The following is a 21,218-nucleotide window of genomic DNA, read 5'->3' as shown; positions in this document are numbered from 1 at the left end:
GAATCCTTTCTTAAATCTTTGCTCATCCTCCATATTTCAATATGCCTGGAAAGGGCAGTGTAAACATAACTCAGCTGATGATAAGTCTCAGCACAGCGCCTCACATGATGTTCAGCAAGTCAGGTCAGTAGCTGTGGGAGGTGCTGCTGCATAGCTGGTCTGGAAAACAGCAGGAAGAGTGGATAAGTGGGCAGTTGGGGGTTTGGGTTGGTCTGGGGAAACTCACCAGTGTTGCTGCGTGCCAGAGGTAGGGAGGCCACGCTCTCCCACCTTGGGCCAGCCTCATCCAACACCTCAACTGAGGCAAGTTCCCGTACTCCATCACACCCACCCACTGCATATGCCCGGTTATCCAAAACAGTAAGGTCAAAGCGTCCTCGGCCCTGTCGCATGGGTGGGAGTGTCGTCCAGGTGTTGGTGTGAGGGTCATAAGCTTCCACGGTGCGCAGACACTCTCCCCGGTCATACCCTCCACACACCAGCAGTCTCCCTCCTTGATTGCCAGTCCCTGTCCCACACTTGGGTGAGGACATATGGGGCACCACCGTGTAGCTGTCAATCTTCTCTACTGAACCAGGGCGGGACGAAGCGGGTGAGGAAGTAGATGTTGGAGAGCATGAACCACCATTTTTGCCACCACCACCAAACTTCTGCTGTACGGACATCACTGCTACTACTCCACTCAGAGTCACCACTGCTATCCATGAGCTCTCTGCAGGTAAAAACAGAACAAAAGTCAGTGTCTGTGCACAATTATTCCCCTATAAAATCAAAATAATTAAATGCCATACTAAAAATACTGTAATGTCACCAAGGGGACTGGACCAGTCATTCACCTTTCACTGTATCCACAGCAGTAGCTTATCTTACATTCTCACACCTCAAGGGAGGTAATACTGCACAGTTATTAAAATAGAATGCTGGTTGTGGTGTTATTTTGAAGCTGAATATTTGTACTTTACTGCAGTACTTTCAAGAAAGGAAAACAAAGAAAATAAAAAGTCAAAATGACGAGCTGAAGTTAGGCGAAACCCAAAAATTTTATACCTTGCCATAAAAAATATTCAGCAAGAAATAAAAAAAAAAAAAATGTAAATTTGGTTTAAACCAAGCATAACTACAAAACTACTGTTCGTAACACGCACAGAGCATGCATTCTGCGACATCATGCCTGAGTCTCTTTGTTATGACGCGTAAACACGATTTATGGTGAATATTTTACAAAAGTATCTTAAAATGATGCATAAACTAGTCATCAGAATCTCAGAGATTGGATTTGAAATGACTCTAAAATGTGTCATCGGAATCTCAAAGGGTTAAGATGATAATGATAATACCCATATATCATATATAACATACAAGAGAGTATTAGGAATTTCCAAAATGAACAGCTGTAGAATGGTGCTATGGAGTTTCCTGAGCTCACGAAAAAACAACCCTCAATGTGATATGACTAAAAGAGCTGCCACAGTACAGGGGATAGTAGCAAGAAGGTAAATGAGACTAAGCAGTTCAATGTCCAGCTAGATACATATCATTACTACTGTTAGAGGCAGACCACCATCAGGTCATGCATATATGTATGTATGTATGTATGATGATTATAACCATATAACCAACTTATGGCACCTGGTGGTTTAGTACGTACCGTAATTAAGGTGCTCCAATTGGATTAAGCCTGTGTAAGTTTATATCCAAGGGATGGTTGGGGTTTATTCCTCGTGTAATGCCACTCAGGGATGAGTGAGGCTGGTCACTCTCATCTTTCATGTCAGGACCAACTTGCCTAGTCCCAGGCTCCTATGTTCCTCATGGGACCACACACAATTGGATGATGGAGGGATTATTATCATTGTTATTACTATTACTATTATTATTATTACTACTGTTATTGTTATTATAATATTATTACTCATGCAGTCATTCATCATCAAATCCAGCACTGCCCCAGGCAAAACATAGAAGCCGGGGCTGGGCAAGTTGGTGTCCTGACATTTAAGATGAAAGTGACCATCCTCACTCATCCTTGAGTGGCATTATGTGAGCAATAAACCCCAACCACCTCTTGGATATAAACCTGCACTGGCTCAATCTGATTGGAGCACCTTAATTGCCCAATAAACCATCAGGTGCCATAATTTGGCTATATGGTTACAACCCAGCACAGTAAATGGTTTCCTGGTATAAAGGAAACCATTTTGCTTGTCACTCAGTGTAGAGTCACCCACAGACAGAAGGAAGAAGAAAGAATGAAGGAAAGAAAAAGATGAGGAAGGATGGAAAAAGGAAGTGAGGAAAGGGAAGCCACCCGTGAGCTGCACTACATCGAGTGAGTGGATGATGAGTTCCCTCATCAACCACAAACATTATTATTATTGTTTTCTTATCTTTTCTAATGGTGAAAAGCCCATGCTTATGTTTGATGAGTTACCAAACACACAAAAAGCAAACTTTCCCTCTTTTGGAGGTCGATGGTGGTTATTTCTTAAATACCTGAATGCTAACGGGATACAACTTGTTTTATCTACAAGTAAATGAGGGTACTAGCACAGTTATGGTTGAGACAAGGTGACTTACAATATTGACGGTGAGTGGGGGGAGACATGAATAGGTTAGGGAGTTTAAGTACCGTGAACCCTCCTCCTATGTGAATCCCATCTGCATTGCATAATGTCCATAAGCTCTGCCAAAATTAGGCAAGGCACCCATAAACTGTACCAATAATCAGAACAGTTTGTCAAAAAGTGATGTCCAAGCTGCCATCCTGGCTTCTGTCAAGAATCTGAGCAGTTTGAGATTAGCATCCACCACTCTTACGAAGGATCTGAGGTCACAGGGTTTTAAATCAGCAAGGGCAAGTTGAAGTCTACAACTGTGAGATATCAGCAAGGGCAAGTTGAAGTCTACAATTGTGAGATTTGTTCTACTTTTTCACTTCTTTAAGCCTTTTTTTAATGTCAGTGTCTTATGTCTGCTTTACATTTAAACAGTAGGCTATGCTCTTGAAAAGTATACCTGTAGTGCAGCTGGGGTCACAGAGGGAAGTAGGCAAATTGGGGCCTGGCTCAAGACTTGATCAACACATTAACTTTACTATAATGGTGTCAATGGTTCCATTTATATGGTCCCCAATTACATGGAAGGCCAAGTTAATACTTAACTGTACCCAGGTGAAACAACAGAAAAGAAAGGTAAATATACAAAGGAAGGCTTAGAAGCAGAATGGCACAGGGAAGGAAAGTAACTGCTGCTATGAAGGCCCTGATATAGTATCCAACACAGGTCTGAGTGTGGTAGCTGCAAAAGACTTGTCCTCATTAACAAATAAGACAGAAGAGACTTGTGTGACATAAGTGAAAATTCAGAGTATGAGCAAAGGAGTTGGGGTTACTGAGGAATATGTGTGAAGTGCTGAGTGTGGATAGAATAAGGAACAATATGATTCACTAATGATGTGAAATAAGGGAGTGTGAGGACAGCTGAAGAAACCGCACTTAGACTGTATGGTTATGTGAGAAAAATGGGTTGGCTATGAACCAGGGGATGAAAAGGATATACAGTAGACCCTTGATTTAACATACCTCAATAAACTGGATGTTGAATTTAACAGATACGGTACTACAATGCCAACAAACCTGCATCGGCCATAACGAACAATGTCCGTTAAGTTGGGTGCAGTGGTTTACAATAAGTGTTTCCTACCCTTTTTTCCCCAACTTGGCCTGAAATTGCCCTCTCCCCATTGTGATTGCCAAGTTGTAAAATAATACTGTGTAGTAGTAGTCATGAAGAAGTGCAATGACAAGGATGTGAAATAAACTGCAAAAAGGCAAAATTATGGGCCAAGTTAATGGAAAATGGGTATAGTTTTCGTTTTCTTAAACTGAATATGCAGTTATACTCATTTTCGTACAAGCACTTGAAATCCCACCTAAGGGGATAACCACTGGATAATATAATGGGTTATCGGCTTTATTAGATCAGGTTTCCCCTCAGTGAATGTGAATGTGAGAGGTGGTGTGGTAGGTGAAGAAGAAGGTGGGTAGTATATACAGTAAGCAAGGAAGAATGAATGGTATGGAGATTGACAATGCCAGAAAACTGACACTGAATCAAACTGGCTGGAGGAATTTTGTACAATGCAGCATATGACATGGGTTTCAAACCCGTTTTTACTTAGAGATATGACAGTCGGCTTACATCTAGCTGTAGATAATGTGAAACATGGACGTATGAATATTTAGGATGTGGAGTCAGGATTCTGGCAGCTTGAATGGAGAATGAATGTGTATGGCTAAGTTAAAGGGACAGAATTTTGATGGTTCTCCCATCGGTTTTTTGTTTTGTTTTGTTTTCTATGAAGATATTGACAGCGAACTGAAAATTGCAAACTGGCTGCTATCAATAACAAAAATGTAAATAAATACATTCATATTTTAAGTACAAAAAAGTAAACAACAAAAAAATATCACATTTCTTTAAAAAAAGAAAAGAAAAAAAGCATCAAATTTTTTAGAGTACTTAACATTCTGAAACATGAATGAAACACTGTGATATCTGGGCAACTCTGTAGTAAGACATTACCCTGTGTAACTAGTTAAATGGCTTCCTTTATTCCAGAAAACTATTTACTACGCAGAGTAGTATTCCTATAACCAACTACCGTAATGAACATCAAGTAGCCTAGAGGGTTATGGCACCCCAACTGGATGTGGGGTATGACAAAGGTACTGTATATCTGGTGTTAAAACAAAATCAACCAAAATGAAAGAAGAGAGAAAGAACTGTGAAAAGAAAATATGGTTGGGTTAATGCAAGACATAGTTCATCTGAAGGAATAAAAAGTTCCACATAGCCACACTCTCCATAATATCAAAAATGCAAAACAATCAATAATGCCATCACTATATACAAACACAAAATGAGAGTCCCATCAAAGTGACTTACCAGAGACCTGTGAAAATGCAATGAGCTTCCAATCATTGTCTGTCTCAGAGTCATCCTTATCTGAGATGCTGCGAGAGTACAGCATCAGGCGGGGCTTGGAAGGCTGTGGAGTGGTTGACTTCCTCCGTAACTGCAAGCCACAGAATTGGATCAGTCAACCATGTATAGTCAGTCGTCACCTAACACTATGACTGCAAAAATCTACTTTGTTTTTAATTCTCATCTAGCGGTAGGTGGAGGCACCCACATCCACTCACTCTATGTAGTGCTGCTCTCGGATGACTGCCCTTTCCTCTCTTTCTTCCTTCTTTCCTTTCTTCCTCTTCTGTCTTTCATTCCTTCCTTCTTTCCTTTTCCTTCTGTCCACGGGTGAATCTACACTGTGTGACAAGCCAAATGGTTTCCTGTACACCTGGAAACCTTTTACAATGCTGGGTGGTAATCATATACCGAAACTACAGTGCCTGGTGGTTTAGTGGGAAATTAAGATGCTCCATCTGGACTGAGCCTGTGTTGGTGTATATCCAACGTGTGGTTGGAGTTTATTGCTCAAGTAATGTCACTCAGGGATGAGTGAGGCTGGTCACTCTCATCTTAAATGTCAGGACCAACTTGCCTAACCCCACACTCCTATGCTCCTCATGGGGCAACACAAGTTTATTATGATGTATGTATGTATGTACAGTATGTACTTATTTTTATTAATGAAAGCTGATTTTATAATGTCCAGGAGAATCCTACAGTCCAAAAAGGTTAAAAACTATCACCATTAATCACTGAATTACTGTGATGTCCTTTTTAGTTTGTTCTTGCTGCTACCAGACTTTTATTCAACTTAGAATGACTTTCATACTGAATGAGTTTATAAATGCTATATCAAATCTCTTCAGAAAGTCACTCTTAAGCTGTGTATAATCATCGGATGGCAAAAATAACACAACAAATACATCTCTGGTTTAAAGGGGTTAATGCTATGGCTAAGAATAAAGAACTTTGTGTTACTGTACAGTATACGCAAGCTTATTATGGACAAGTGTTATTCATCTTCCAGAAACTCCATGGGGTCAAAGTGTTAACTTCTCCAAACTGATGATGCACCTTGGCATTTTAGGGAGGTGAGTATGGAAGTTAAGAAGTCACTGCATGATCGTATTGTGATCCCTACCCTGATGTATGGAAGCGAGGCGTGGACCTTGCAAGAGGGGAACAAGTCAAGAGTGAGAGCAGTGGAAATGAGTTACTTGAGAGGAGCATGTGGAGTGACGTGGAGGGACAGGTTGACGAATGAAGAAGTGAAGGAACGTTGTGGGGTAGATGTGGATGTGGTTGAGAAGATTAGGAGAAATACACTGAGGTGGTTTGGACATGTGGAGAGAATGGAGAATGAAAGACTGACTAAGAGGGTGTATGTAGGTGAGGTGGAGGGAGAGAGAGGGAGGGGTAGACCAAGGATGAGGTGGAGGGATGGAGTTGAGAGGTATATGAGGGAGGTGGGGGTGAATTGGGGGGAGGGTAGTCAAATGGTGGGTGACAGAGTGACTTGGAGGCGTTTTGTCTGCGGCCACCCTTTACGGGATTAAGGCGTCGGGCTATAGATAGATAGATAGATAATTTATTATTATTATTTTTTTTTTTGTGGTAGGTAGTGGCGACCATCATCCACTCACTTGATGTAATGCTCCCTACTTCTTCCTTAGCTTTTATATCATTCTTTTTCTGTGCCTGCCCTCCTCTCTTCCTATTTCTCCCATCTTTCCTGTCACTTCATATTGCTATTCTTTCCTTTACAGGTGGCTTTACATTGAGTGACAAGCCAAATGGTTTCCTGCGAGCCAAGAAACCATTTACAATGCTGGGTGGTAACCATATAAATAAACCATATGTGCTCCCTATGCGTCAACAAGTAGGTTGGTGAAGGGTTAGTGTTCCTCTCTGTAAAACAAATAACTCAAAGTCAAATGGCCACCCCTTACAGGATCATGGCATCTGGCAATAGATAGATAGATGAACTTTCTATTTATTTTTTTAACAAATGAATGGTGGAAGGGGAAAAAAAAAATCAATATACAAGAGTACAGGTGTCTTCCATTCATAAAAAAATCTAACAGCTGGAGTTGAACAGCTGTAGACTGAAGTTTGGGGGAAACTAATCTCAGGAAGCAAGTTCCAAAGAGATGCAGTTCTGGGGATAAATGAATACTGATAGGTAGAAATTCTGCAAAATGGCAGTGTGACAGTCCAGTCATAAGCGCTACCAGATGCCCGTGTAGCACAGGGAAAGGCGTGGAAAGGCAGTACAATGGATGCAACTTCGTCTGAGCATTTGCCATAAAAGTATCTGTAAAATAATGCGAGGGAGGCAACATTCCTTCTTACTTGCAGGGGAGGTGTTGAAAGCCTCAGGAGATATACGAGTGAGGTTAGTCACTGATCTGATAGATACGATTATATATGAGAGTGTTGTTCCAGATGACTGGCTTAAGAGTGTAATAGTAAATGTTTGCAAGGGGAAGGGTGATGCCCTGGAAAGAGGAAACTATAGAGGCATAAAGCTTTTAGACCAGATAAAGAAGGTACTGGAGAGAGTTCTAGAAAGTGTGTTTGGAGAAAGAATGAATATTGATGAGAAGCAGTTTGAGTTTATGCCAGGCAAAAGGACACTGTTGCCATATTCATTGTTCAACAGTTTCAGGAAAAATATACATGGAAAGAGAAGGGACCTGTACTTTGTTTTTGTTGATTTGGAGAAGGCCTTTGAAGGAAAGCAAAGGGAACTGTACTTTGTTTTTGTTGATTTGGAGAAGGCCTTTGAAAAAGTCCCTAAAGAGGTGGTAAAGTGGGCAATGAGAAAGTTTGGGATCGAGGAGTGGCTGGACAGGGAGGTTATGGCCATGCATATGGGTGCTCGCACCCAGGTAAGGGTGAATGAAGATTTTAGTGATGAGTTTTCCGTGAACGTTGGTGTGCACCAGGGGTCAGTTTTGAGCCCCTTGTTGTTTATCATGGTACTTGAAGCCCTCTCACATGACCTCAGAAATGGACTCCCATGGGAGATGTTGTATGCTGATGATTAGGTGCTGATTGCAAAGAATGTAAGGGAGGCGGAGGAAAGATTTAGTAAGTGAAATGGCACCCGGTGGTCTACTGGGTAATTAAGATGCTCCAATTGCATTAAGCCTGTGTAGGTTTATATCCAATATATTAAAAATGATTGGAGGAATTCCATCTGGACCTGGAGCTTTGTTGATTGGTAAACTGTTTAGGGTGAACTTTATGTATCTACAGTAGTCTTAAGTATTTTACGTGGAGCAATTTTGGGAGAGTCAAGTTCTAGTACCAGGATGGTCTGACTGATTTCCTCTACGGTAGAATTTGTGGCAAATGTACTAGCAAGGATGTTCACTTTACCACATGGGTCATTTATAATGTTTTCACCTGAGGATTTCAGTGGGAGAATGGGTTAAGACTTGTTAAAGTTATTACTGAAAGAACCGAGAGCTGAACAGAATACTCTATTGTATTCAGTTTGGAAAAGACTTTCTGATATGTAGAGGTCAGATGCTTCATCAATAAACTCACTTTAACAGATAAGTTGAATAACACTGTTGAAAAAAATAATCTGGTAATGGCAAGAATTAAAAAAGTCCCATGCTTAAGAAGTGAGTCTAGGATGCCTGCTGGTAGAATGCTAATGAAAGTGAAACACCTAATTGAAACAAGCTTTTGGTTCATGACTCATGGGTTAAAACCACAAAAAATACTTGTTTCTGGCTTCAAAATTTTACAATGAATCATGAGCAATTTTCTGTCTATCTATCTATACCCCAACGCCCTAATCCCGCAAAGGGTGGCTGCAGACAAAATGCCTTCAAGTCGCTCTGTCACCCACCATTTGACTACCCTCCCCTCAATTCACCCCCACCTCCCTCATATACCTCTCAACTCCATCCCTCCACCTCATCCTCGGTCTACCCCTCCCTCTCCCTCCCTCCACCTCATCTACATACACCCTCTTAGTCAGTCTTTCTTTCTCCATTCTCTCCACATGTCCAAATATGTGAGCAATTTTAAGGGAAGTAAAGGTGTCACTTTATTTGCACTTAATAATGAAATCAAGTTACTGGTACTTATTTTTGAACAAGGACTATCTCTGCATGCAGCGAATGAATGAAATGTGGAGATAAGTGTGCTGACACAGTGAAGAAGCAAATATGAGCATGAATTAAGGAGTGTGACAATATCCAGATGTAGGAGTGATGAAGATGTGTGCAGAATAAATTGTGAGGTGATTTGATGAGCTTAAATGGTTTGTTTAAAAGGTTGTGCAAATGTGTGACTGGAAAGATCTGTCAGTGCACAAGCCAGTAAGTGTATATACAGATGCAAAGGATGGATTGTGATGGCAACAAAAGTATGGAGGAAGGAATACATTATGTCACTGAATGTCAGGATTTTCAATTTCTATTACCAAATAAATGAGGTACAGAAAATTCTTAAAAGACAGAAAGTCCATAGTGCTTATCAGGCAGATATCAGGATAAATACATGCACAATTATCCTTTAAAACACTGTCATAATACATTATCTTAAGATAAAGCATTCTTTATTCATTTTAAAATATACTACAAAATAGCAATATGATCACAAGTTTACCTTCATACTGGTCTGTGACATTTTGCGTGACATCTTCTTGTAGTCTTGCACCATATCAGAATCATTGAGATCTCCTGACTTGATGTCTGAGCAATCATGCAGGGAGTTGTCCATGTTCAGGTACAGCATGTGCTTCTGTAGGGGGAACAGAAATGCACATGATGGTAACATATTAATGTTCATTATTAGCATCATCATCTCTGATGCCTTGCTTTCATCCCGCAACAAAGGATGGCCAGGAGAGAAACACCTCCAGGCTACATTACCCTCATTTAACTCTCTAAAACAACTCTTCCTCTTCCCTCTTTCTCATGAATATACTGATCCACCTTCTTCCTTCAGACTACTAGAGGTAAACCCCTATCAACACCTCTCAGTCTCACATTCACATGCTTTCTTTGAAAGCCTATCTACTGTAAGTGCGTTCTCTGTACTGCATATTGCTTATGTTCATACCATCTCAAGGTATTTCTCTATCCACACAGTAATCCCTCATTTTGTTCCTACTGCTTTCTTTCATTCCATATCGGGCATAAATTTCACTATTGCTTACACCACCCCACCTCCTAATGACAGCAGCTGTTCTGAGAATGGTCAGCTCTACCTTTTGCAACCTAGAAAGTACCCTGTCACTCACTGCCTAGGTTTAACTCCCATATGACAGCATTAGCAAGAAAACACTTTCACACAGGGTTTTCTCAACCCCTTTGATACAGGGGCATTTTTTTATTCTGGCTACTCCAGTACCATTAATTTCACTTGGCATGAGAAAACCCTAGTAGTGAAAGGACTAATTATGGCTGTATATCACCAATGCAGTCCAAACAATCTCTCCCTAACATAACAGAAATAAAGACTTAATAGAAATAAAGCTGCCTAGAGATGTCATTAATAAATCCAGATGCCAATGCATAGACAGAATTAATTACTACTAATACTACTGCTACTATTACTACTACTACTAGTACTAAGAATAATAATACATATATATATATATATATATATATATATATATGAGGCCCCACATGCAAGAGTATACCCATGAGTCATATTATAAAAGTGGCAGAAATCGTGTTTAAAGTTTGTACAACTTTGAAGAACGATACCGCAAAAACTATTATACCTAGGGTAATGGCGTTTACATCATTTTAAAGCTGATTGTCTCTACTTTATCCAAAAGCTTTTTAGTAAAGTTACTATTGTTTTTACCCCCCAAAAAACACAAACAAACAAAATCAACATATTAGCATACAATGCTGCTACTTTTATGCATAAACTAGTATTGCAGGCTAATAGCTAGTGAGTTCCTTTATGTTGTAAGATGAAGTTGAATGTCTGTAGAGTGGTTGGTTATGAATTTGCCTGGTCACTTTCACAAAAAGTAAATTTTACAAATTTTTCAAAAAATTATCAATATGCAGCATTTTTTTTCACCTGATCCTCGTTGTTCTGTGTTTTTATGTGAACAATAGACACTTTACATCTATTAAATGCAGTAACAAACAAAATAACACCAATAATACTAGGAATAATGATGTTTTACATTAATAATCTTATTAATGAATACAGTGGTCCTGTTAGAGGCTGTAAAACTTTCCTCTTTTTCCATCCATCCACCATCCAATCCTACACTGCCCCATGAGGAACGTAGGAGCCCGGGGCTAGGCAGCTGGTCCTGACATTTAAGATGATTTCCTCTTTTTCTGCATATAAAACACCTGGGTGCCCAAAGCTACATCTGAGGAAGGCAAGGCCTCCACATCATCCACACATTCACTGTCACTGGACATTGTTTCCCTGATTATAACCACTGAAATTACGTAGGTTATGTCACACACAATAGAGTGTGCACACTGCTTGGTCAACCAGAAAAAGCTGGGGACGAGAGCATTAGTATTACTAAAGCGCAGCAAAGAGGCTTGGGACGAGACTATCCTCATCGCCTTGGTGACTGGTAACACTACCGCACGCATTAAATGGCAAGCTGAGAAGCCATTCTCCATGAGGATGGCGCATGGGTACACCCTTCCTCCAACATAGTGGCGAAACGCGCTTGATAAAGAGTGGCAATGTAAACCCAATGTTATTTCTATAGGTTTTCGCCCTTATGTCTTGGGTCATATATCACATCCACCAAGTTCACATGAAAGTACATACTCTGATGGACTGTGGGATAGCATTATCTCAATTTTCGACAAGGTGACCCATAGGTATACTCTTGCACGTGGGGCCTCATATATATATATCCATCCATCATCCAATCCTACACTGCCCCATGAGGAGCATAGGAGCCCGGGTCTAGGCAGTTGGTCCCGACATTTAAGATGTGGCATATAATGCCACTCAACCCTGAGTGGCATTATATGAGCAATCAACCCCAACCATCCCTTGGATATAAACCTTCACCGGTTCAATCCGATGGACCGCAATAATTACCCACTAATCCACCAGGTGCCAAAATTTGGTTATATGGTTACCACCCAATGTAGTAAATGGTTTCCTATGTTTGGACATGTGGAGAGGATGGAGAATGAAAGACTGACTAAGAGGGTGTATGTAGGTGAGGTGGAGGGAGGGAGAGGGAGGGGTAGACCGAGGATGAGGTGGAGGGATGGAGTTGAGAGGTATATGAGGGAGGGGGGGGTGAGTTGGGGGGAGGGGAGTCAAATGGTGGGTGACAGAGTGACTTGGAGGCGTTTTGTCTGCGACCACCCTTTGCGGGATTAGGGCGTCGGGCTATAGATAGATAGATAGATATATTCCTCTCTTAACCCTAGAGTACTAAACTTGGGTATACTGTAATATACCCGATGCGTATGACGTCAATCACGTTACGCAGTGATCCCGCCAAGCCAGTGTGCTGGGACCCTCAGGGTTACCCAAGTGCTCAAGGAGGTACAGTAGGTCACGTCGTGCTGCTGCTTGGCTGGGAATTGTCCATAGTGATGGGTTCGTGTATAGTGTACCCGAGTTTAGTGATAATCGACCAGTGACATACTTGGGTATATTATACATGGGTTTGGTGCTAGTAACCCCCTTGCAGTAGAGCCAGAAGTACTTGGAGGGGTTTGGGGAAGTTTGGGGTAATTTGGTGGAGTGGTTTTTCTTTTATGAATTTTTTCCAAAAATTTGGTGACAATTTTACAATGTTGGATGTTTTTTCTAAATTTCCCTAAAATACCTCAATTATAGTAATTACGTGTTACTAACAGTTTAGGTAATATCAAGATGCCTTAAATTTGTGTAAGTGATAGTTTTAATAAATTTGCATATTTACTTTTTCTTTTCTTTTTCCCAAACTCGGGTATAATATACCCATGTTTAGTTGCACTGTAACAAGCATTGAAGTCTAGTGGTCTAGGGTTACTTATAATTACATCCCTGTTACACTGCATGTTGTACCTTGATCTAACAGTTTTTATATAAGGATCGTTCCTACCATTTACAGCAATACCTGTACTTTGATACAAGTCAAAAATCTCCACCAACATTTTTTTTTCTTCATAATAACTCCTTAAATATGCCCACTCTCTCTCCTACTGTCTTCCCCTTCCACTCTCTCTTCTTGCCCCTTTCCTTCCCTTCCTTCCCTCTCTATTACCTTACCTTTTCCTTGAGGGTGTCAAGACTGAGCTCTTCTTCTATCATCTGGCGCTGGACCCACTCATGCACCAGACTACAAAGTGCTCGCCCAGTGATGCCAGCCTCCTCCTGTGACTTATGAATCACAGACACCTGCACTCGAGGCACTCCCAGCAGGTCACGGGTCGCCTGCACTAGGTCACCCTACAGGAATTGGGGGTAGATCAATGAAAAAAGTACATGCTAATATAATTATGGTGCATGTTACTGAAACTAGAAAATATTCTTTTTACTCTTCCCTGAACTGTGCTGAAGACAGCAAAGACTGCAACAATATTCAGTACAGTACATGGAAAAAGACCAAAAGCAGAGCATTGTACAGGATCCACTTAATTTCAGCATTTTGCCCACCATAGCCAAGCACTGAAATAAAATGGATCCTGTTCTCTGCTTCTGGTTTTTCTCCATGTACTTTCCAAGATTATTAGTTTTTTTTTTTTTTTCTGGTCTCATTCTTGTAAGCTGTCTTACTTGTGTCCACTTGTTGCATGAAATAACCATCACTGATAATATAACAACATAACGGTCAAACAAGTAACTAATCTGTGAAGTAGTCTTACCACATGCTGGATATAATTATCAATACGGTCAACCAGTGACTTGTAAGAGGCAATGCCTGGGGTGGCTCGAACAGTCAAGCAGGACTCAGGGCTCAGGTGGTTAACAAGGTACTCCCCACAGGCACTCGACACATTCTCCATCTATCACCAAACAAAAAAAAATATGTTATAACACTTGCATGTCAAGAATAACAGAAGAAATAAGTGTGAAATTTTACTACATCATTCACAATTGTAATTTTAAGCCTTCCTGTTCTTATTTTTGGATCCTAGCAGCTTCATGAAGTGAAAGGATGCACTGCTGCTCATACTTACATTATAGTAGACAGAATAGTCTTACCTTCAGTCTCTTGGAAGCAATGAAGACGTTTCTTATCAGTGTATCGGGTATCTCCAGTTTGCCTGTGTACGCATAGTTGACCAGTCGCTCCACAGAGTCACGCTCAAACCCTCCACTCAGCTTGTAGAGGAGCTGAAACAAAACCAGGGAAACTGCAAAATGTATTTTAACTCTGATAGGAGAAACAAAAAATCCCAGCATGACAGTACTGTACTATATTGTGATCCCCTCTAATAAATAGGAGTGAAGCTTCAACCTTGTTGGAAGGACACAAGACTGAGTAACAATCGAAACAGTCAAGACTGAGTAACAATCGAAATTAGTTGTCCAAGAGGAGGACCCGAGTTATGTGGAGAGACTGGCAGACATATAATGAAGTGACGGAGCATTATGGTGATATGGATGTGCTAGAAAGGATTAGGAGAAATATGAAATGGTTTGGTCATACAGGGAGAATGAAAAATAAGGCTGACTATGACAGTGCGTTTGTGTTAGGTAGAGAGGAAGGGGGATGGAGAGATCAAGGATGAGATGGAGGGATAGGGTGGACAGGTATTTGAGACAGAGAGGTATGAGTTATGGCCAGGTGAGATATGAACTTTTTATACCCATGAAGTTCGCAATAAAAAACTCTTAAAATGAACAGTCAGCTACGATGTACACATTATCTGTGGTAAGTAACTACAGGCATACAATTCTTCTAGGACAGCAATTTAACTAATATATCAAACAGATCAAAGTAAATAAAATTATGCTAATTACCATCAGCTGTAAATAATTTGCTTTTAATGTTGTCTGAGTTAAAGGGGTTCTTGAATATATTCCCCAGGGGCAATTCATACATTATTATTATTTCATGGATTTGGAGAAAGCATATGACAGGGTGGATAGACAAGGACTGTGGAAAGTATTAAGAATATATGGAGTAGATGGGAAGTTGTTGAATGCTGTGAAGAGTATGTATGATGGTGCTAAGGCTACAGTGTGTGTGTGGATGGTGAACTGAGTGATTTTTCACTTTGAAGGTTGGGTTGAAACAGGGATGTGTCATGTCTCCATGGTTGTTCAATCTGTACATGGATGGGGTAATAAAAGAGGTACAAGGTAGGGCAGTGGATGTTGGAGTGGCCCTGGTGAGAGAGGGCAGTGCTTGGAAACTCCCTGTACTGTTGTTTGCAGATGATACTGTGTTGTTGAGTGAAGACGAAGGGGAGCTGCAAGGCATGGTAGATGAGTCTGGGAGAGTGTGTTGGAAACAGAATCTAAAGGTGAATGTAGGGAAGAGTAAAGTGATGGTCTTTGAGAGAGGTGAAGTCAGTGAATGTACAGTGAGGTTGGATGGGGAGGAAATGGAAAATGTGAGTATGTTTAAGTACTTGGGGAGTGTAATGAGTAAGGATGGAAGTTTGGAGGGTGAAGTGCTTGAAAGGGTACAACAAGGAAGAAAGGTTGCTCGTTCCTTAAAAGCAGTGATAAGAAACAGGGAAGTGAGCATGGAAGTGAAAAAGTTACTACATGACAGTATTGTGATACCAACTCTAACGCATGGAAGCGAAGCTTGGACGTTGTTGGAAGGACACAAGTCAAGAGTGAGAGCAGTGGAAATGAGTTATTTAAGAGGAACCTGTGGAGTCACTTGGAGAGACAGGCTGACAAATGAGGATACAAAGAAGAGTTGTGGTGTGGATGTGGATGTGATAGGAAGCGTTAGGAGGAACACACTGAGGTGGTCTGGCCATGTGGAGAGGATGGAGGGTCAGAGACTGACGAGGAGAGTGTATGTGAGTAAGGTGGAAGGCGGGAGAGGGAGGGGGAGGCCGAGGATGAGATGGAGGGATGGAATGGAGAGGTAAATGAGAGAGGGGGGTGTGAGTTGGGAGCAGGGCTGTAAAATGGCGGGGGACAGGGTGACGTGGAGGCAATTTGTTTGTGCCCACCCCATGCGGGATTGAGGCGTCTGGCAATAGATAGACAGATTATTATTATTATTATTATTATTATTATTATTATTAATTAATTATTATTATTTTTTTTTTGCAAGTGGTAGATGGGGACACTCATCATCCACTCACTCAATATAGTCTTGCTCTCAGGTGGCTGCCCTTTCCTCTTTTCCTTCTTTCCACCTATGTCTTTCTTTGTTTCTTTCCTCTTCCTTCTGCCTATGGGTAGCTCTACACTGAATGACAAGTAAAAGATTTTCTGTACACCAGGAAACCATTTCCTACGCTGGGTGGTAACCATATAATCAAACTATGGCACCTGGTGCTTTAATGGTTAATTAAGGCACTCCAACTGGATTGAGCCTGTGTTGGTTTACAGAATATCCAAGGAGTGGTTGGGATTTATTGCACACGTAATACTACTCAGGGATGAGCGATGCAAGTCACTCTCATCTTAAATGTCAGGACCAACTTGCCCAGCCCTGGGCTCCTACACTCCTCATGGGGAAACACAGGATTAGATGATATATGTATGTATATATGTATTCTTTTTACCACTATCTGACAGCACACAGCCTAATACAGTTATTTACTAGTAAAAAGCTCAGCTACACATACTTTTTCATTCTTGTTACCACCAAATGTTATTGAATTTGGGAATTGTGTTTCAAACTGGATGGTTTGATACTGCTACACCGACCCTTTAACTACAAAAGGTCTGCTCTAAGATTAACACACACTAATTGACTGAAGGTAGCACGTCTAAAACAACAGAATATGTCAATTTTTTGTCATTAGCATCTTGTTCTTTGCACTATTTTTCATAATAATTGTACACATTAATGGTGGATGGTGGTGACCATCATCCACTCAATGTAGTGCTGTTTGTTTCTTCCTTCAACTCCACTGTTTTTCTGTGACTGCCCTCCTCCCTTCTGATTTCTTTCATCCTTTCTGTCATGTTTTATTACTCTTCTTTCCACTTCAAGTAACTTTTTTTTTTTTTTTTTTTTTTTTTTTTTTTTGCTAGGAAGAAGGAACCAAAGGCCACGAGCCCGCGATAACTGTTCCTTCCAAGAGAAAAACAAAATACAAGAGAGAGCCAAATTCAAGATCCGATCATTTTGAGATGCCTGGACACAATGCGTTTGAAAGACTGGAGATCACAGGCAGTAGGAAATACAGACAGAGGGAGACAGTTCCAGGGCTGACCTGTTGCATACATGAAGGACTCTGTGTAACAGTTAATTCTTGCATTAAAGAGTTGGACAGAAAAGGGATGAGAGTTTGTTGCTAGACTGGTGCTGCGCACCCACCGTAGTAAAGGAGGGACGCAAGCAGACAGTTCAGACGAGCAGTGACAAGTGGCGATACAAAAGAGATAAAGATGCAACAGTGCAGCGAAGATACAGAGGTTGAAGGGAGTTAGTATGAGGAGGAGAGCTGATGAGACGAAAAGCTTTTGACTCCACCTTGTTGAGAAGAGCCTCCCCACACATGAAAGCTGTACTCTACACAGGGGCAAATAAAACCTGTGTATAAAGTCAACAACTATGCAGGGGTAAAGAAGGCACGGACTTGGATTAGCACACCCAATCTCTTGGAAGCAGATTTTACGAGAGAGGTAATATGTTCTTTACAAGATAAATCCTGAGCTAATGAAACCCCAAGTATGTTTAAAGATGATGTATATGGTTATTGTTGAAACTGAGAGAGTACTCCTGTGGAAGATTTTGTTGGGTTGATAGATGACAGAACTGAGTTTCTGATGCATTAAAAACATTAAGATTACTTTAACCCCAATCAGAGATATGAGCCAAGTCAGACATTAGGTTTGACATAGCCTCATCCCTTGTTTGTTGAAGTAACTGTTGAGATGGATGCTATGGGAAGTGAATGGGGAGGTGAAGGGTGGAGTCACCAGCGTATGAATGGATAGGGTTAGATGTACAGCTCAGAAGGTCACTGATGAACAAAAGAAAGACAGCTGGTGATAGGACAGAGCCCTGAGGAACACCACTATTAATAGCTCTAGGAGAAGAATGGTGGCCGTCTACAATGGCAGCTATGGGACGACCAGAAAGGATGAGATAAAGGAACAGATAGGACAGAGACTGTAAGAGGGCAGTTTGGAAATTAAAGATTTATGTCAGACTCAATCGAAAGCCTTTGAGATGTCAAGTGCAATGGCAAAGCTTTTGCCAAAGTCCCGAAAGGAGGACGACCAGGAGTCTGAAAGTAAGTGAGAAGATCACAAATAGAGCATCCCTGGCGGAACCCATACTGATGATTGGAAAGAAGGGTGTGACAGGAAAGACGCTTTAAAAACTTTTTGTTAAGAATAGGCTCAAAAACTATTGAAATACAGGATGTTAAAGAAATTAGGCGGTGGTTAGAGGGTTGAGAATGGTCACCCTTCTTTGGGACAGGCTGAATGACAGCAAACTTCCAGCAAGAATGAAACGTGCAAGTTGATGGACAAAGACGAAAAAGTTTACCGAGGCAGGGTGTAAGCACAAAAGCACAGTTCTTGAAGACAACAGGAGGGACCCCATCAGGCCCATACACCTTCTTAGTACTGAGGCCAGTAATGGCAGAGAAATACAATTGATGAAATTTTAATGTCAGCCAAGGGGAAGTCAGAAGGGGTGAGTGATGGAGGGACAGCGCCAGAATCGTTTACGATGGAATTGGAGGAGAAAGTCTGAGGAAAGAAATCTGCTTTATCAGTAGAAGAAATAGCTATAAAGCCATCAGGATGTTAAAGAGGAGGGAAGGATGATGAGGTAAAGTTGTTGGAATGGTTTTGGCAAGGTGCCAGATGGAATGGGAAGAATTCAACTTGGAGAGTACAGAGCATATAATACAGATGAAACTGTTTTTACCAAAGCGAAGAACAGATTTAGCATGATTCCGGGCAGAAACATAATGAAGATGAGATTCAGGGGTGAGTTGGCTCCGGTACCTTTTGTAGGCCTTCTCTTTGTTGTGGATAGCATTAGAACAAGCGTGATTAAACCAAGGTTTTTTTTTTTTTTGCATTAGTCAAAGGATATGAGAATGGAATGTATGCTTCCATGCCCAACAGAACAACCTCTGTAAAGCGCAAGGCACACTCAGATGGCTCCCGACCATGGATGCAATAATTATTCCACGTAAACTCAAGGAAGTGCTGCCTGAGGGTCTCCCAATCAGTGAATCCGAAGTGCCACAACTGACATTTCTTTGGAGGATCCACAGGCTGTACTGGAGCGACAGGACAGGTTAAAGGGATAAAGTTGTGATCAGTGGAGCCCAACAGAGAGAAAAGATTAACAGCATAAGCCGAAGGATTAGCCATAAGGAGGAGGTCAAGTATGTTCGAACTCTCTCCAAGGCGGTCAGGGATACGGGTAGGATGCTGTGCAAGTTGCTCTAGGCCATTAAGGATAGAAAAGATGTAGGCTTGTTCACCAGGTGGATCAGTGAAAGGAGAGGAGAGCCATAGGTGGTGGTGTACATTGAAATCTCCTAGAATGGAGATTTCAGAGAAAGGAGAAATGGATAGAATGTGTTCCATCTTACAAGTAAGATACCAGTAGTTGAAGACTTTTTCATAGTCAGTAGAATTAGGGGACAATTAAACAGCACAAATACTGTTATTTAGTCAGAGAACAACAGGAAAGCCGAAGCCAGAGAGTAGAGAAAAAGGGAGATTCAAGTCCAGGAACATGACAGCAAAATATATCATTGCGTACAGATGCACAACAGCCACCTTTGGCTTTGAAATGGGTACAAAGAAAGTAGAAGGATACAGAGATAGGTTTGCTAGTCACTGCAGATAGCTGAGTCCCAGAAAGAGGTGAGATTTAGAGTAGGAGAGGTGGTGCTCAACAGAGAGAAAGCTAGAGGGAAAGGCCGCAACTGTTGCAGAAATGAAGAGGTGACAGACAGCGGTTCCAGGCATCTCGCTGGGTTGTCGCCAGGAGAAGGGCAGATGGTGGGGTCATTTATGGTCCCTCCCCTGGGGACTCCGAGGCTTGATGTTGAGACTCCACTTTGTTAATTTTGAACAGAAAGTGCAGTGTGCAATGTGCATGAAGTTTGGTGCAGAATGGTGAGTATAGTATGCTGTAGCAGTTATTTTACTCTAAAATATGGTACTGTTTATCAGGACAACTCTATTTGGAGTTAATTTTTCCGTTTAAATAGTTATACAATACAATATATGGTTTTTGTAGGGACCATGTCTCTCATACAGGGGCTGGGGGGGAGGGTAATACAATATTATCTGAAAAAATGTATCAGCCAACAAGGCTTTGGTCAAATTATGATGGCTAACCAGGGGATCTCTCTCTCTCTCTCACACACATACACACACACACACACACACACACACACACAATACAACACATACACACAACACAACACAACACAATATACACACACACACACACACACAAACACACATACACACAATTATCACAAACTTTATTACACACAATGTAAAACACATCAAACTGCATACATGACACATGCTCCATTTTTGTACAGTAGCATCTGAAAAACCATGAAGCACCACATTTGATAGTGAAAACAACAATGTAAAACACATCAAACTGCATACATGACACATGCTCCATCTTTGTACAGTAGCATCTGAAAAACCATGATGCACCACATTTGATAGTGAAAATATCATCACCCACTCACCCTGCCCTCATGCGCCGTCTTCCGCTCATCCTCGGAGGTGAAGAGCTCAAAGAAGTAAGGGGAAGCACAGGCCAGCACAGCACGGTGGGCATGGATCTCAGAGCTCCCCACCTGTAGTATCACCACAAAACATTACAAAATGACAACAACTTAGCATAGGTGGCCTCAAAGTATCTCTTCCTAAATATTCAATTTGCATCATATACCTTACATTTTCTTACTTCATAAATATCTACTTAATACTGATACAGCTTGCATCACTAGCAAAGGAGGGTATTAGTAAGATGCAATGTACAAAAATAAATTGCTAAGGATGAGCAGTTATGACATATCTGAAACCAACAAGTAAAGCTTTTGCATACTGGCTGCTGGCTGCCTGATGGTCATTAAGGAATAATCAGTTTTTGCTAATATCCCAGCCAGACTAGTGATTAATTTGTT

General features: G+C 41.2%; 1 protein-coding gene across 1 annotated transcript in view; it reads right to left on the bottom strand.

Moving 5' to 3' along the window:
* Positions 1-21,218, bottom strand: part of LOC145394060 (influenza virus NS1A-binding protein-like) — a 66,016-nt gene that overhangs the window by 5,647 nt on the left and 39,151 nt on the right. Inside the window, exons 3-9 of the mRNA XM_080268027.1 lie at positions 20,778-20,888; positions 14,143-14,274; positions 13,803-13,943; positions 13,207-13,386; positions 9,601-9,735; positions 4,948-5,077; positions 227-712 (exon numbers count right to left, since the gene is read on the bottom strand). Coding sequence (XP_080124153.1) covers positions 227-712; positions 4,948-5,077; positions 9,601-9,735; positions 13,207-13,386; positions 13,803-13,943; positions 14,143-14,274; positions 20,778-20,888 — 1,315 coding nt within the window. The remainder of the gene's footprint in view (positions 1-226; positions 713-4,947; positions 5,078-9,600; positions 9,736-13,206; positions 13,387-13,802; positions 13,944-14,142; positions 14,275-20,777; positions 20,889-21,218) is intronic.

The sequence above is a fragment of the Coenobita brevimanus genome, chromosome 26 (genome assembly GCF_032717465.1).
Source record: "Coenobita brevimanus isolate Jiangsu-jjx chromosome 26, ASM3271746v2, whole genome shotgun sequence".
Taxonomy (NCBI): Eukaryota; Metazoa; Arthropoda; class Malacostraca; order Decapoda; family Coenobitidae; genus Coenobita; species Coenobita brevimanus.
Note: the sequence above shows the minus strand (reverse complement) of the source record. Positions and strands in the feature narration are given on the sequence as shown.